Source organism: Truncatella angustata (genome assembly GCF_020726525.1).
Source record: "Truncatella angustata strain MPI-SDFR-AT-0073 chromosome Unknown BKA67scaffold_4, whole genome shotgun sequence".
NCBI lineage: Eukaryota > Fungi > Ascomycota > Sordariomycetes > Amphisphaeriales > Sporocadaceae > Truncatella > Truncatella angustata.
In genome coordinates this window covers 3,681,126-3,698,423 of record NW_025763384.1, presented here as the reverse complement: position 1 = coordinate 3,698,423, position 17,298 = coordinate 3,681,126, and the positions used below count along the sequence as shown (strand labels likewise).

General features: G+C 49.5%; 5 protein-coding genes across 5 annotated transcripts; 4 read left to right on the top strand and 1 right to left on the bottom strand.

Moving 5' to 3' along the window:
• The first annotated feature begins 3,367 nt into the window (after window positions 1-3,367).
• Window positions 3,368-4,301, top strand: BKA67DRAFT_566450 (uncharacterized protein). Its single transcript, XM_046102891.1, has 3 exons — window positions 3,368-3,421; window positions 3,477-4,002; window positions 4,084-4,301. The coding sequence occupies exons 2-3, from the start codon at window positions 3,644-3,646 to the stop codon at window positions 4,244-4,246; spliced, it is 522 nt and encodes a 173-aa protein (XP_045959132.1). The 5' UTR covers window positions 3,368-3,421; window positions 3,477-3,643; the 3' UTR covers window positions 4,247-4,301.
• Window positions 4,302-5,522: 1,221 nt separating this feature from the next.
• Window positions 5,523-7,000, top strand: BKA67DRAFT_566445 (uncharacterized protein). The gene is made up of 2 exons (XM_046102890.1): window positions 5,523-6,224; window positions 6,278-7,000. Exons 1-2 carry the CDS (start codon window positions 5,716-5,718, stop codon window positions 6,669-6,671), a joined length of 903 nt encoding a protein of 300 aa, XP_045959131.1. The 5' UTR covers window positions 5,523-5,715; the 3' UTR covers window positions 6,672-7,000.
• A 1,610-nt stretch (window positions 7,001-8,610) lies between these two features.
• On the top strand, window positions 8,611-10,262 carry BKA67DRAFT_290400 (2og-Fe oxygenase family protein). Its single transcript, XM_046096008.1, has 4 exons — window positions 8,611-8,774; window positions 8,840-9,194; window positions 9,256-9,415; window positions 9,478-10,262. The coding sequence occupies exons 1-4, from the start codon at window positions 8,724-8,726 to the stop codon at window positions 10,067-10,069; spliced, it is 1,158 nt and encodes a 385-aa protein (XP_045959130.1). The 5' UTR covers window positions 8,611-8,723; the 3' UTR covers window positions 10,070-10,262.
• A 763-nt stretch (window positions 10,263-11,025) lies between these two features.
• On the bottom strand, window positions 11,026-12,722 carry BKA67DRAFT_659121 (sugar transporter; the record flags this gene model as incomplete). Its single annotated transcript, XM_046107402.1, has 2 exons — window positions 11,026-11,990; window positions 12,059-12,722. 2 exons carry the CDS (start codon window positions 12,720-12,722, stop codon window positions 11,026-11,028), a joined length of 1,629 nt encoding a protein of 542 aa, XP_045959129.1.
• Window positions 12,723-13,705: 983 nt separating this feature from the next.
• BKA67DRAFT_516845 (Six-hairpin glycosidase-like protein) lies at window positions 13,706-16,024 on the top strand (the record flags this gene model as incomplete). Its single annotated transcript, XM_046097852.1, has 1 exon — window positions 13,706-16,024. One exon carries the CDS (start codon window positions 13,706-13,708, stop codon window positions 16,022-16,024), a length of 2,319 nt encoding a protein of 772 aa, XP_045959128.1.
• Between the last annotated feature and the right edge of the window lie 1,274 nt (window positions 16,025-17,298).

Below are 17,298 nucleotides of genomic sequence, written 5' to 3'. Positions count from 1 at the left end.
AACACATTTCACTCCGCCCAACAACAGTACAAAAATCACCGTGCCACCAAAGCATGAGCCCAATGATTTCGCAGCATTAGATGTTGATTTCACGAGATAATATTTTCGAATCCCCGGTCTTTGTTCGCCATAGCCAGCAGCGGGACAGACTGTTAGGCGGGCGGACCAGAATAAAGCGATTCGCGAACTCGGTTAATCGTTTCCAATTTGGTGATCTATCCATCTAATATGGAATTTTTGAGCTTGAAACAAACAACGGTGCGAAGTTCATAACCATTAGATCGTAATTTCCGTTGTTCTGACAGGATTTCTGAAAAGTTCTCACTTGATCCCATGAGGCATGCTAACCCGCGACTCATCCCAGTGTTCCAGCACTGCTCGCACGATGTTCAAGGTTGAACTACCCAAAGTGGTACGGGAACTCACACGGGACCTCACACGTGCTCAATCTGCGACGAGATAGTCAACTCTCACCATACCAGTTTCGAGTATCGAAACAGCAGACTCACGGATTACTGGAGCGAAGAACAAAAGAGAGAGAGTATGCTCTAATTGGGGGAAGACTCGACCTTCGCCGCTTCCAGATACTGCAGATCTACATGCAAATTCCAAGATGCAGTGGCACAACTACAATATGGTGGTGGTTTCTTGAACTTAGCCCTCACCATGTTGAAGCTATTGGCCGAGTTCTGTGATTGGTACGCTGCAGAGTTTGCCCACTCGGCGCTATATCTGGACGATGCCCAGCATCATTGGCGCTGGGACGAAGCTTTCTTGACGAATCTGAAGTACCGATGCCATGGCCTGGAAGTCACTGTCTTAACGGCTCATATTCTGCCCAGCCAAAGAATCGTGTCGGTGTTCGTTGACACTACTCAATGGGTATGTGATTCGGGCTACTCTATCGCTAACGCTTAAGGTCGGGGGATGGCACGCATTGATTGTCTACTTTGGCTCTCTGAGCTGGGCCTTGCTGTTCTCGCGTAAGGCATAGTTGATCGGCCGTCATGGCTGGGACCTCTACGCTGTCCGCTGTCTGTCCGTGGTGGTATTTCTATCCATAAGCGTTTCGAAAACAGCGGTGAAACTAAGTATTGATAATATACGGATTAACGGTTCCGAAAATGGGGCGACGTGGATCATTTATCGCATATTCATTCACGCTATCTATTTCCAAGAGTTTCAATATCTTTAGCAACCAGTGTCTTGCGTTAAGCAGGCTGGGTATAAACGATGCCCTTCTTTTTGAGTTCTATTTGGAAGTGACAAATACATATTGTTGGGACGGCATCATAGAGAAATAATTGACAGCATTCGCTACCTTCCAGGGTAATTTTTCATCTTATGCTGAGTGGTTTCCACAGTCCCAATCATCATTAACGGTCCGGATTTGTTTTTGACCCTTTCCTTGCGTCTACTCGCACACCGAGTAGTTGGGCACATCATTAGCCCCAACCTGATAGTAGAGTGAAGCAAGCGCGGTTTGCGAGTAACTTGTGAGACAGACGCCGCTATTTGTTCTTGTCCTCCGTATGTAGACGTTCCTAACATATCTGCATATCCCTTGCCTGTCCTGTATGCCACGTCCGGAAAGGCAAGTTTTTCTGTTGTCTTTTCTCGATGTTATATGGGTTCGTCAGACCTTGTTAATATGTTTAAGAAATTGTGTTCACGGCAAAGTTAGAAGTACGTGCCAGTTCCGGCCTTCAAGTTGGTATCGCTCGCACCAGTCCACTAGAATCGTTCGCCTGATTGGCTAAATGCGTTTGTTACCAAAAAGCCTCATTTTCACCCAGCCTGTGAAGTATGAAATAGTAAACCCAAAGACACCCACGGGACATTGTGTTATGTCTACCAAGCGCAATTTTATCCGTCTGGGGGCCCAATAAATATCCTTGCAGTTGAAATGAACGGCGAAATAGATCTTATTTGTCTTTTGGGTTTGTACTGTGACCCATTTTATTTGATACCCCTACTGGCTGATGTGCTGACTGAGTGAGCTCTTCCCTGGTGTATCTAAACTTCCAATCTCGGTCATGGTGTGGAATCTCGCGACTGCTTAGTAATAGCTCAGACTAAGTTGCTAAGAGCTCATTTTCAGAAGCAAGCGCGGCATTTGATGTAGTCAGTTATGATAGGTGGACTATATCGCTATTCTAACGTCAATGGAGTGAAGTTTGACTCTGCCGCAAGCTCACCGTCCATCACCCCATCAATATACGCTTCACCAATAAGCCGATACGATCCAGCTAACAGCGGACGCAATACATACGGCACCTGAGCCCCCTTGATAATGGCTACACAATCGCCTGCCATTATCTCAACACTACTGACCCCCAAATATCCTTTCCTATGATGAATGGCAACCTTCTAAGGCTCCTTCCATTGATATCTTTTATCAGATTGAGGGATCTTATACTCATTTGTTGAGTCTGTTGCTTATGGCCTCGGTCGTTCAGAAACTTCTGAGCATCCCGTCTGATTCTTCTGTCTTTAATTCCATTTAACCCGCGTTGAAGAAGAAATGCAGCCTCGTAGAAGCGAGCGTTATCGATTCTGAATAATTTCTTATGAATGGTTATTGCCCCTCCGACGGATTTTCTAGTCACTGTCTTGAGGCGCTCAACAAATGTTGCATAGTGGCAGTTTACTTGATATGATAACCGTAGTATTTCAATCAGCCACTCCTCAGCCCACTGATATGTTTCCGATAGCTTCTTCAATCAGTATCCGGCTATAAGCCTGGTATGCGTTGACAGCAGGTCCAAGCCAGACGAGCACTCTTTCTGCTTAATAATGGATTGACCGCATAAGCGCTGCTTGCCAGGGTTTTTTTTTCGTCATGTTGACTAATGCAAAGGTAGTCTAACCATATCGCGAGCAGACCCTCGGTAGGTCTTGCCGTCATGAGGGCACCGTAAAGGTTCTCTGGAATGCGAATGCTGACACCATCCACGATTATCACATGATTATCTCTTGGGTTTCCCCACACGTAGGAGAGTGCTCATACTGCAGATTCTCTAAGAGAGAGGCCTGCAAAATACAACATCCAAAAATTTTCAAGTGCTTCAAGCTAGGACATGCGAAAAGTTCCAATAACCTTATTTCTTGCCTACCGGGTCCAAAGCATGATACGTGATTGACATATCGACTTTATGCAGCAAGGCAGGAAATTTAAAGATGAGGGGGCGATCTATCTGATTGACTGGGGCTGGATATGCTGACAAGAGACTACATACTTGACTTGGGCTCACCTGCTCTGATATCCCCCGCTTCATAGTCCCCGCAAATGTAAGATACGTGGTGGCTATTTGCACATTCCTTATCTGGGGAGGTCGATTTGACTGGTATGCAGTGCGGCCATACGGTTTGACAGGGTACCCTGTCAAACCCACCTATCAAGCAAGAGTTCAGTGAGATGGTGCGGGATAGTCTGAATGATGCCATTGGCGATAGAGCGACTGATCCTATTTTAGGTCTGCTGTGCCGCAGCATTGCATACCCGACCAGGGGCAGCTTTGATGACAAACGTGCTCTTCCTAAATAACTGATTCTCCTTAAATAGTGATCAGCGACCGTTTCACGTCCCTAACAAAGTCACTTCCTACGGACTAACATTATCTGCAGTCAAGATTTCGTCGATATGTCAAGCCTCAGCATCCCCGAACTCATCATTTCGACCTTCGCCAGGGGCCTCGAGACGTTTGCGCACGTCTTGGCAAAATCGGATGAGTGGGCCAAAGAGAACGGCGTTGACCCAGACTCATTCGTCAATCAACGTCTTGTTGAGGACCAACTACCACTCTCTTTCCAGGTACAGTTTGTGAGCAGGATTGTCCAAACGAACCTGGGTCGCTTGTCTGGGGAGACGGCGACGTTGTGGGAGGAAGATGAGAAGACATTCCAGGAGCTGCGAAAGCGCATTGATCGAACGCTTGACCTTGTCAAGGCATTCGACCTGGCAAAAGCACAAGCGACTGACTTTGGAGCGGAGTTCGACTTGTGAGTAATTCTACCCAGCAGTCCTGTCCCACGCCGTCGTATTATAGTAATGGGAATTTATCGCTTATCATTAATCTCAAGTTCTTTCAAAGGCGGGGACCATAAAACTACACTTCAGGGTTTCTTTTTAACTCATGTCTTGCCGAACTTCTTCTTCCATCTCTCAACAGGCTACCAGTTCTTGAGGGCTAAGGGCGTCCCCTTGGGTAAAAAGGATTGGCTGGGTGGTTTTCTAGGTATATAATATCACTTATGCCACATTGATCGAGACTCAATATCATAACTCATTATTCTGATGATTGGAGATGAATATCGTTCAGCTCAGCTGAAAAATCTATTGAAAGCAAGAGAACAGTGATTGAATTTTGTTTTGTCGATCCAATGCATAGCTGATTCGGGACCTTTGACGCGTGCTGTAATAAAATGTACCTATTGACTTAGGACTTTTGGGATATCAGACAAGCCTCACCGCTGACATGTCACCAATTGTATGTTTAATGGCAGTCTCTCGAAACTATAAACCCTGAAACGAACTACTAGCGAATAACCAAGCTCAAGCGGAGACAAAAATGGGACCTTGGCAGACGTCTGGCAGAAAGGCACGTTGACCCTGAACGAGTATCTTAGTGATGGAACAGCATGGGCTTAATGAGCCTCAAAATATGTGCTCCATGCGAGAAAACCAGGATGAAATAAGCAAAGTACCGATTTGACCATATGCGGAGCCCGTACTCTACTATTAGCTCTTGTCCTGAAAGAAGTCCACCTGGTGTTGGAACGTGTGGCTGGACTGTGTCTGGAATTGAGCAACCAATCGCTGCAGTTCCAGATTTGCTTTGCAGGGACGGAGCAGAGACGGAAAATCACAGATCCCGAGATCGGGCCTTCTGGAATCGTGTTTGCCTTTTGATAAGCTCAAGCTGTGCAGAGAGAAATTACGTCTTCCGGGCTGACAGTCCTTTCGTTTGCGTCTGGGCACATGCGGCTCGATGGCGTGGGGAGCGATCATCGAGGTCCGGCCATCTTGATGTAACCATAGACATCGGTAGCTCAACGTCAAGCGGCAAATCAAATCAAATCAAATGAAGTCATCAACGCCTCGCATCCCAGTTTACACGTGGTTCCGCTCTGATGCGGGCCGCTGTGGACAAAATTCATCACCATTGGCATTGTCGACACTCGCTTACAGAAAGCTTGGCGCTCGTGTGCGTGGCGTCACTGTTGAAAAATCGCGCCAGTATCGCGATTCTTTGCAGTAACGCTACAGGTACGGGGGCGTGGTGCCTCGGTCACAGGCCTCGATTGGTCTTTTGTGGCGCCGCGCCTTTGCGTGTGCCTGTGAGCTCGCATGCAATTGCCACCAAATAAATTAATACTAAGACAGCCATCATGCAGGACAAGTTCGTCATTATTAGACAACTGGAGATGCCATCGTTGGAACTGTAAGCGAGCAGAAACTTGAAATTGACACCTTGGAAAAAAAGAAAAAGTGGGCATGACGTACAATTGACACACTAGCCACAGCCCTTGTCAGAACAACGATATAATGACACAGCCCCCTCCACTCGAGTGTGGCTTTGAACAACCATTATACTCATATTACTCCGTACAGAAGACTACCATACAGTTCTTCCGCCAAACGACCTCAGAAAACTAAATCTCTCCCAAGATCCTTGAATCAAACACCAGTTTACCCTCCAGCCAATCATCAACATGGCTTCTGAACTCCCAACTGGCGCCTTGAGCAACTTGGCAAGCTCAGTCAAGAATATTGTCACAGGCCAAACCGCCGATGCGGATGCACACACCAAGGTTCAGGCAACCCAGGTCGAGGCAAAGGTCGCGGCACCGGCTGCCAAGAAGGTTGACACAACTGTGGAGGCTCACCATGATGGCACAACAGTACACAAGGAGAAGGCCTCAGCCGTTGAGCATGAGACAGTGAAATCACACGAGCACGAGAAGGTGGATACTGTCATCGACAAGGAAATCCACCAGGACCACTACCACACCACGATTCAACCTGTCAAGGACAAGAATGTCCTCCCCACACAACACATTTACCAAGATAATGAGGAGGAGCGTGAGATTGACCACCGCAACAACGCCGCCAAGAAGGAGGCTGCAAGAGAGGCTGCCAGCATTCATGATGAGAAGGACGTCAAGGCTACAACACACTCGAAGGAGGTTGCCCCTACGCAAGAGGGTCAGCACATTCACCAGTGAGTATTGCCGTCACATTCTGCTTCTGGCTCTTGGTCTAACAAATTTTCAGCCACATCCACGAGACTATCCAACCTGTAATTGAGAAGGAGACCATCCAACGTCAAGTAGTTCACACCACCAACCACATCCATGAAACTGAGCACTTGAACGACGAGCACCATGGCGCCACTGTGGCACCCGCAATCACCATGGCTGACTTCGAGAAGGGCAAGGGAGGGGCCACCGGTGCTGCCGTGACCGAGGGGGTGTTGAAGGAGGAGAAGCCCAAGGTCAAGTCTTCTGCTAGCGTCTCCAAGGAGGTCAGTATGACTGACTTTGAGAATGGTGTGGCCAAGGAAGAATCAAGGAAGCGAGAGGCGCCTACGGGAGATGTAGATATCGAGGCGGCCACGAAAGTTGGTAAGATCGACGCCACAGAGGCTCACAACCCTCTCAGCCAATGAGCGGGCGCCGGCGATAGAGGACTATACTGACGGCTTGTAGTCAAAAAGCAGAAGAAAAGCTCGAATTGTACAGTAGTTAGCTGTAGATGTAGCTGTCACCAATGATACCACCAATGTAGTAAAATATCCAAAGCCGTCCTTTTCGACACTGGTTACGCAATCAAACTTGCATCCGACTAGGTTGGTGGTCATGGAGTTATACACAGACAAACGGTTCATGTCGTATCGAGTTTAATTGTATTTAGTTGCCGACCCGCGGTCATGGATAATCAGTGCGTGTCAGGAATAATTTGTTTGCGAAAACTGCACTAACCTAATGCGGCTTGAACACCTTTCTATTAAAATGATTTTGCGATGCCTGAGTGATGTCATTAAAACGTACTCACAATGCTTTTCCCAAGGAACAAGCTACTGAACTATGAAATACGCTAAAAACAAAACGCTACGCCTTTTAGCCGCTGCTATCTGCTTACAACACAAGGCTCGGAAGGAGTTGCCAGTCCACTGACGCGCAGCGAAGTCTCAGCTTACTAGACTACAACTTGGACCTACGTCGCTCAATTATTATGTTATGGAGCGACTAGCTGTGCTCGGTATTGTTCTTTAGGTAGAGCTGTATCACAGTGTTTGTAACCTCGCCGACAATATCATCCCAAAGCTTCGGTACCATACAATTTAGTATCCAATGATTGACAAACTAGGTGAAGGCTCTCACATGGACAGGATAGTCAGAACGTATGTCCTGACTAAAGTTATTGGTTGTTTCCTGTCTCCCGTCATCCAAAATACGCTTGAGACACCTTGACCTTTCCTCGGCGCGACGATAAACGTGGTGTCATATGGCGTACCAGGAAAGACAATGAAGCTATAAATGGCTACAACGACCGTGATGAGACCATCGACTAGAAAAAACCCGAGCAGATAGAACTCAAAAGTCCGTTCGATTTCTTGAACAATAAAATCTCACCGAGTTTAGTCTGCTTGAAACAGCTACTAAGAACGTATTGTACGCCAACAAAACAGGAACCATTGAGAAAGTCCATAAATAAGCGCAGAGGATAGAGCTCTTGGACCTGATCAGCTATCTATTTTCAGGCTTCGAGATTTACTTGGAACCATGAAATTTGAGTTATGCTGGTAGTCATTATACATGGTTCACATGGTGGGCCACACAAGTCCTGTTGGCCAATTTGGCCCAGATTAGCCCCAATCCGGGCAGTAAAATACGCGGCGGAATCCAAGTTAGAAAAAACATCTGCGGGGTATAGCACAACTGATCTTGCTAAGAAAAAAATAGGTAACAGCTATGTTATACTATGTTCCATACATGGCTACATCTTCCTGCATCCCACACACATAGGCATTGCTGAGATTAGCCTGGTCGTGAAAACAAAAATTAGTCTTTCCATGGTATATGGTCGTTTCAATCCACAGAGCGTCTAATCACGACTTTCAACACCTACCTAGGCATTTAGTAAAGTACGCAAGGCAACAGTTACTAAGGATGGAAAGAGTCAAGCTTGAAGAGTACCTTCTCCGCAGACGACGCCTTTAGAGTACTAGATGAAGAACATTACGTGATCCTTGCTGTAAGGTGAAGCAAAAAGATTGATGATATATGAAGACACTAGGAGAGAGATATTGCCGCAAAAACAAGGTAGCCCAGGGGTATTATCCCTTGCAGAAGAAAGAGATCGAGTTCATGAGTGACGCAGGAGGATTAACAACTACGGTTATATGTGGCGGACGCAGTAGAATATTCCCGTCATCAAGTGATGCACATATCCTTATCTCTCCAGATCCTACCATTCGTCGATGGATAACAGGGTTGATGAAATTAACACAGATAGCACATCATCCGATGGATACGCAAAAGGAGGGGGTTGGTGGGGCAGGTTGACAGGTATGAGAGGAGATGTTTCGTATATCTAATCCATCTCTCGCACTACCCTCGTAAGCAACGAAATGCCAATCTAACATTATCCTTTAATAATTATTTATCTCGACTTTCAAGACCGTTATCATAATCATCTTCGAAAAGACGACCGCATCATGGCAGAGGTGATACAGCCGGGATCAAGCCAGCTTGATTCAATGAAAGATGCAAGTCGCTTGTCACGTCTCGTAGAGCTTTTGTCTGAAAAGTAATCTGACAATTGTCATTAAAGGATGTCAAACATGTATATTTCCACTCTGGATCAGAAGCGACGTATCGAGTGGTATCAGAGAACGCATCCGGCTTCACGTCTATACCTATCATCGACCTGACTGAGCTAGATGGCCCTCTTCCTCAGCGCATGAAAATTGCGAAAGAAATCTTCAAAGCATGTCACGAGTGTGGTTTCTTTTACATCAGAAACCACGGGATTTCCCTGGAGCTCATCACAGAAACTTTCTCACTGCTCAGGAGATTCTTTGCGCTCGACTTGGACACAAAGATGATAGCCCACGTACAAAAGAACCCGGCCATTCGAGGTTATGAACCCATGCTAGAAACACGTCTAGATCCTAGAACATCCGGAGGTGAGCATTTGATTAACTCGAGGACCGATGTCTACCGTTGAAAATTTCTAATATGAACAAGACATCAAAGAAGCTTTCACCATGGGTGATTGTGCCATCGAGCCGGAGCAAGACTATATAGGTAGAACTGGGAAACCGCCTCCAGCTCATATCACTCGACCACAGAATATTTGGCCAGAAAGCGCACCATGGTGGCGGGATGGGCTGTACAAATACTACCAGTAGGCAACGAGATGCAACCAAGAACCCGAAGAGGACTCAAGCTGAGCCATAATTCTGATAGCCATGTCTTCCCTTTATCAATGAAGCTCGTCCGCATATTTGCACTAGCATTCGGCCTTGACGAAGCTGCTCTGGACGACAAATTTCGATTCCCGATAACAGGCATGCGGCCACTTTACTATCCACCGATGACCGCGACGGATAATGAGGCCAGCGTTGGGTTGGGGGCGCATGCAGATTTTTCTTGGCTGACTTTAGTGTTGCAAGAAGACAATGTACCCGCACTCGAAGTGCTCAATGCCGATGGCGTTTGGGTCAATGCGCCCCCAAGACCTGGTACGCTGGTCTGCAATGTCGGGCAATATCTCGAACGTCAGACAAACGGGCAATTCCCTGCGACGGTCCACCGGGTCAGGAATCAGACGGGGCAGGAGCGATACTCGCTTCCTTTCTTCCTGACCATGGATCCAGATGTCGACCTGGGTGTGCTGGATAGCTTCAAGGAGCCAAACGCGGCGCCGAAGTATGACATTATAAACGTAGGAGATCTTTACATCCGCCGCGTTTTGCCAGCAAGGAAGAAGCACCCCACCAGCATCAAGTACGTGGATACACCTCAATGCGAATGGTCGTACCGAATGCTGCTATCTTAGATTATGAGGGGATACTCTGGCTGGTTGTCCATGGGGCCGCCAAAGCTGTAAAGGTCAATGTCGGTGTTGAAGCGTAGCAAGGGCTGGGAGCCGTTGTAGCGGCCAGACCGTTTGTAGCGTAGGCTCTGCGTTAGGCAAGAATATAGGGGTTGCTCTGCCGCTGAGTCAAGAATTTATCAGCCGTGAACAGTCCGATGAACCTTGTGCGATCGGCGTTGATGGGCACGGTTTTTCAGACTCCCAGCAATGTTCTGTCTTCACGTTGGGGGAGTGACCAGAGGACTAGCATGCAACGTAGCCCGATAGTCGCTGATATGCTAATCCCAAAGGCATACTGGTAGGTGAGAGCCTCGAGCCTTCAGATCGTAACACTCAACTATTGAGCACTAAGGTTTGATTATTACCAAAATCTCGAAAAGAAAAGGCAATAGAGCCAGACAGCCTTTGATAAAAACTCTGGACAAAATATAATGACGCGTTTAAGACTACACTAAAGAGTGTGGACACTCAAAATATTCTAAATCCTACTTGTGGGAAACTGTACGCTTGTTGTTTTTAATCCAAAAGAGAAAGAAAACCGCCTCCCTCCCTGACGGAACCACGTCGAGTTTCGTTTTATGTGTAGGTCATTGCAAGTCAATAAACTTGAGACTCGTCTAAAATTGAGGTATCGTTGAATACACGGCATTTTTGAGAAGTCTACATCACGTGGGGAGTATAATTTATTGCCTTCGGATTTAGCTTAGATCAAAATTATAGTACAGGCGTTAGTGGCAGCCACATGTCACAAATGCGAAATTTAGTTGCTTTATATAAGATCAAAGGCTGAATTTACCATACGTTGAATTAAGTAGTCTTGGACCCTTAGATGATAGTCTTGTAGAAAGAACTAAACGTGCTCGCTGGTAATGCGCAGTTCGCACACTTGCGCGACTGGTGTTCACTTTCACCACCATCTAAGCACCATGGGCCCCCTGCCTCTCCGCCTTCCGCATTTCCTTCTTGGCCCTGCTGATCTTCAAGCTCAGCTTGACGGGGTTGGTGTTCTTAGTCTCGAAGATGGAGTCGATTTCCTCCAGACTTAGCTTGCCGGTCTCAGGGAAGATGAAGTAGCTCAGCACCAGCTGCACCAGGTTGTATCCGATGTACACGGCCCAGATCTTGTAGCCGAGAATGCCGATACCCAGAGAGATGGCGTAGTTGTTTACCACGCCCGCGGCGCCCTGGAACATGGCGTACAGACCCATGCCCTTGGCGCGGAGGGGCAGACTCAGAATCTCGACGGGGTACAGATTGTGCATGGTGGCAATCAAGGTGGCGGAGGCGACCTGGAAGCTGAAGATCCAGAACAGAGTCAGGGAGGCTGTCGCCTTGGTCGGGTTCTCAGTGTACTTCCAGCTCGTGATGGTGACGGCGGTCTGGGCGAGGATGATGGCGATCAGGCCGGAGAAGATCAGGGTGCGGCGGCGGACGAAGTCGATGATGTAGGCTCCGAAGGCGGTGAAGACAAAGTAGACGGCCGTCAGGCCCAGGTTGATGCCGAGCTGGTCGAGGTCGCTGGTGATGCCGATGGTCTCGAGGGCCGGGGTGAGGTACTGTCCGATGATGCCGCCGCCGTTCCAGGACTGGAACAGGGAGTAGATGAGCAGGACAAATGTGCGGTACCCGACTTGCTTGGTGAAGAAGACGCGATAATCCCAGGCAGCCCTGATTCCGGTATTGGATTCCTCCAACGACTCCTCGATCTGTGCTATCATCATACCCACGATGGGGGTGTTCACGTCGTCATTTGTTGTCATGTACCTGGCAATAACGCGGCGGGCCTCCTCGTGCCTGCCCCTCATAACGAGCCATCTCGGAGATTCGGGACACCACAAGTAAATCGTGACGCAGACGATGAAGGGGAAGAGACCTTCGAGGACTGAAAAATGACCTAACATTAGCACATGCAAAAAGTATTTCCAGCAAGTTAGAAAGAAGCAAACATACTCAAAGGCGCTCGCCATTGCCAGTCACTACCCTTCCACTGGGTAAAGCCCATCATGGCAGCATTCATGACGATACTGCCAACCTGAAAACAGGCACCAAAAACGCCAACCAGTCTACCTCTGAGATGGACTGGGGCAATCTCAGCCATGTACTGGGGAGCGGTGCAAAGAGCAGTGCCGAAACCCAATAGCAGTCGTCCAATAAAGAAACACGGAAGGTTTGGGGCCAGGCCCTGCAGTAGTGCTGCGATGACGACCAGGAAGTTGCCCAGGAAGTTGACGCCACGACGCCCAAAGGGATCAGCAAGCGCCAAGAACGGCGCGCCGACAAAGGTACCAACTGTCATGAGCGCATTGATAGTTCCAATAACGACACCGGTAGTAGCGAATCCAAAGTAGTTGTGCCAGCTGTCGTACGCGTTGATACCACCAATAACAGCCCAATCAATACCGAACCCCGCCTGGTTGCAGCCCATGACGAACATAATAAGACAGATGCGCCAACCGGTCTTGGAGCGGAAGGTCAGTGCTTGGGCGGAGTGTCGCATCATGTCCTCTTCCGTGATGCGAGTGGCGATGACCTCGTCGACGGTTGTGCCGAGCTTTTCGGCCGTTTCAACGGCATCGATGTGCGTGACGCCGGTCTTGTGGCCGCGTTCTGCCATGGTGGGCGAGTGGTTCAACTTCCGATTTGATGCCCAAGTATGTGTTCCGTTTGAATTGGGGCAGACCGGTCCAGCAGTCGCAATGTTCACTTTCCCAGACCTCGGCGGTTAAGACGTAGGGGGAAAAAAAAAGAGAGGCGATCTCCAGGCATATTATATGACCAGGAATGTTGTCCCAGCCGTGTGTCTTGCACATCTGCTGCATGTGACCCTACACTTCCTCAAGGGTTCAACCTGAAGACCGGGCCGGAATGCTGGTACGAAGCTCCAACCCAGCTCTAGGCCATTCGGCTATGCATCCTGGAGCTCTCGACAGTACGATCATCGGATGTCATTGGCGCATACCTGTCAAGGTTGAGTCTCGCTTGCCCAGAAACAGGGACCTCGCCAGCATCTCATGATAGGATAAGTTGAACAGGTGGGGGTGTCGGTGAGTATAGGGGTCGACGATTGGTTTCCCCGGACAAGGCTAGCCCGCGTACAGCGATCGACTGCATACCCCACAATCCCCAGGTCGAACAAAACGCTCCCGAGGTCCACAGATTTTCCGTCCAACCACGCCGGCTGGATCCTGCCGACAGGGCCTAGTTCATGAGCAAATGGCTGGGAGGAATGGATTTCGGGATTAGTATGAGCATCCTGCCATCCGACATTGACCTACTAGTGCGTCTTTGTCAGGTCATGGTCTTCGGGATATCGGGACGCATTCCAGTCTCGCTTAGAATGAGCTTAAATAACCGTCGGCCAATTCTCAGAGTCGGGTAGGTGCTCCATTGAGTACGGCCAGGATTGCAGTTATGTATCGGAGCCGTTATGACGCGTCGGCTTAAAGTCTGCCAGAATTGCAAATCCTCCGTGCAAGAAGGGGAGCCGATCCGTCGGCCGATTCGATCTCCGGAGCAATCTTCTGAAGCTGTCCAAGCTGTCCTCCAATCATGAAATATTCCAATCGAACCAGCAAGTTCTGATGCGCTGATTTCGCCATGGAGCACGACCGGGAACATCTGTGCCTTCATTACACCTCACCTGCGACTGAATGGTCCCAGGCATTACCATTGGGCAATGGGCGTTTGGGATGCATGGTACACGGCCGTACCTCAACCGAGCTCCTTCAACTCAACGAAGACTCAGTATGGTATGGTGGCCCGCAAGATCGCACACCGCGGAGCGCCAAACATCTGTCGAAACTACGTCAACTGATTAGAGACGGTCGACATCAGAACGCAGAAGAGCTGGTTCGCGATGAGTTTTTTTCGAGTCCGGCTTCGATGCGACACTATGAGCCCCTAGGGTCTGCCTATCTGGACTTTGGCCACGACGAAAAAAATGTCAAGAGTTATCGCCGCTGGCTGAACATTGCCGACGCCATATCTTCGGTGACTTACGAGGTGAACGGCATTAATGTGCGAAGAGATGTCATCGCAAGCAACCCAGACAGTGTGTTGGTGATGCACGTGACCGCTTCGAGACCAATTAGCTTCAGTGTGCGACTCGGCCGCCGGGGCGAACATGAATGGGACACGAACGAGTTTTTCGATCGCCTGGAGGTGGGACATGACCAGGTCGAAGAGGTATCGTTCATTCATATGGATGCACTTCCCGGCGGTGCATTCAGTAATCGATTGTCTTGTGTGCTTGGAGTGAAATCGGCACCAGACCATGGAACGGTGGCAGCAACAGGGAACTGTGTCAAAGTCAACTCTTCGGATTGCCTTATTGCGATTGGCGCACATACTGCATTTCGACACGATAATCCGGGGGCTGTTGCTAGGCAGGATGTATTTACTGCACTGCACGGGACGTGGCGGGAACTTATGGTACGACATGCAACGGACTATCAGGAGTTGTTCAACCGCACGAGCCTGCGACTGTGGCCGGACCATAGCCACGTTCCGACGGATATTAGGATTGGACGGAGGGATCCAGAAGACGCTGGCCTGATTGCCTTGTACCACAACTATGGGAAATACCTGCTCATATCAAGCAGCCGTGCTGGCCACAAGGCCTTGCCCGCGAATTTGCAAGGAATATGGAACCCAAGCTTCACTCCCCCGTGGGGAAGCAAATACACGATCAATATCAACATTCAAATGAACTACTGGCCGGCCCCACTTTGTGATCTTGCAGAATGTGCTCTGCCTCTTGTTGATCTCCTGGAGAGGATGGCAGAACGTGGAAAACGGACGGCCGAGCTGATGTATGGTTGTGGAGGCTGGTGTGGACATCACAACACAGATATTTGGGCGGATACGGACCCTCAAGATACGTGGATGCCCGCGACACTGTGGCCTCTCGGCGGTGTGTGGCTATGTATCGATCTGGTTCAGATGCTGCAGCGCCAATACGATAAGGCCCTGCACGACAGGCTGTTCCCGATACTGGAAGGGTGCGTTCAATTTCTCCAAGACTTCTTGGTGCCTTCAGCCGACGGGCTATATCTTGTGACGAGCCCCTCCCTCTCTCCGGAAAACACGTACGTGTCGAAGTCAGGAGAGCCGGGAATATTTTGTGAAGGTTCAGCCATAGACATGACAATCGTCAAATCTGTTTTTGAATTGTACATTTGGAGTGCTGGCATTCTCGGACACCGTGGCGGGTTGAGGGAACTGAAAGTGAGGGAGATGATGTTGCAACTACCACCTCTGCAGATCAACGAAGCGGGCCTGATACAGGAATGGGGAACACAGGATTATGAAGAGTACGAGCCAGGCCATCGCCATGTGTCGCACCTGTTCGGGCTGCATCCCGGAGACGTGATTGACCCAACAAATTCGCCGGAGCTAGCCGAAGCTGCGCGGAAAGTGCTTGAACGCCGAGCTGCACACGGTGGTGGCCACACGGGATGGAGCCGGGCCTGGTTGCTCAACATGCACGCGCGGTTGCAAGATGCTGAAGGCTGCGAGAACCATGGAGAGTTGCTGCTGAGCAAGTCGACTCTGCCCAACCTTCTTGACAACCATCCCCCGTTTCAGATTGATGGCAACTTTGGCGGCTGTGCCGGCGTGGTCGAATGCTTGGTCCAATCGTCCACAATTCAGTTGGAGCTCAAGGAGCAAGTTGTCGTGATTCAACTCCTTCCAGCATGCCCACGATCTTGGTCAAAAGGCAAGATAAGCGACGTGTGTTTGAGAGGCGGTTGGAGAGTAAGCTTTGGCTGGGAACAAGCAAGTATCGCTGGGGACGTTGTGGTCCGCGCAACACATGATAAGTTTGTGCAGGCACAGGTGGTGTTCCCTGGCGGCCAGTTGCTGTCAGTGATGGGAATGGGAGAACATCGTGTGCAGCAGAGAGACGCAAGATGAGATGAACTTGATGAAATACACCATCAGCGGTACGGACAAGCCATGCGAGACGAACAGTCGACATATGCATGCGGGTTTGAGACGATGCCAGCCATCATTCGTACATGTGACTATATTGCCGTCCCGTGCATTGTGCAGCGGATGTCTTTGGAAGGTCTAGCGGGAATTGACGCCCAAATGATGGGGGGCTGATCTGCTAAAAGAAAAATGGGTACTGTGATTCTACACATGCTAGATTACAGTATTATGCTATGAAGCTAAAGAAGGTTGCATTGATGATTTAGATGAGGCGGCGAGCTGCGAACTAGAGGCGGTTTGACTAGCTCTGTACTTGCAGGTGCCGCCGGCCATCGAGGGGCAATGGCAGGATGTTTCCAGAGTTTTGAAAGGTGATTGCACGTGTTCCGATGCAGGCAGCACAGAATTCCAGTGGTTGATATGTGATTAGTGGACGCCAAACTCTCGAGTCTAGTTAACCTACAACATAATGATTGTTGGTTATGTACATACACGCGTAGACGCTGCACACACCCCCTAGCAGCATATGACCCCACCCGCAAGCACATCTGCAGGCGCCACGGGTTGCCCATGGTAGCGGCTAGCCCCGCATCCAGCCTAGCGTCATGCCAGCCCAAAGGAGAGAGACGGTCTTCACTAGTCCTTAATCAACAGATGGGCAGGAGCGAACGCAGTGATATCCATCCGCAACCCACTTTGTGAACGGCGAACAACAAGACCACGAACCCAACCTCCTCCGCGAGGATCAGAACCCCCTTCCTCGACTAGGGTGGACGACTTCGACCTCAACGATGCGATAAGCCAGCAAATCCCACAACATTTGCTCGGGGCGACAACTGACGACAAGGACAAACAACCAGCAGCGAGCCGGCGACAAACCACCAAATACCGAAACCCGCCCCATCCAAACGCAGCAAAAACCGCGACTTGACCTGTGTCGGAAGGAGCGAGCACCTGACAGACCACCGCATCAGTCCCCCAGCGTGCGCCTTTGCCTCTCGCTCCCTCCGTTGATGGCGACGACCATGACACTGCAGTAACTGACATCTCCCCACCCCGTCAGACACAACCACAACCAAGCCGACCCAAATGGCCGTTTGAGTCTTGCATTTACCCGCCACGAGCCGCATTTGCTCTGCAATATTCTTCCTCTGCAGGTGCTATATCGACAGCGTTCGAATGCCCTTTAACCCCCAGCATTGCTCTGCCTAGCTCTGCCCAGCTCAGCTCTGCTCACTTCAAAATACTTGACTGTG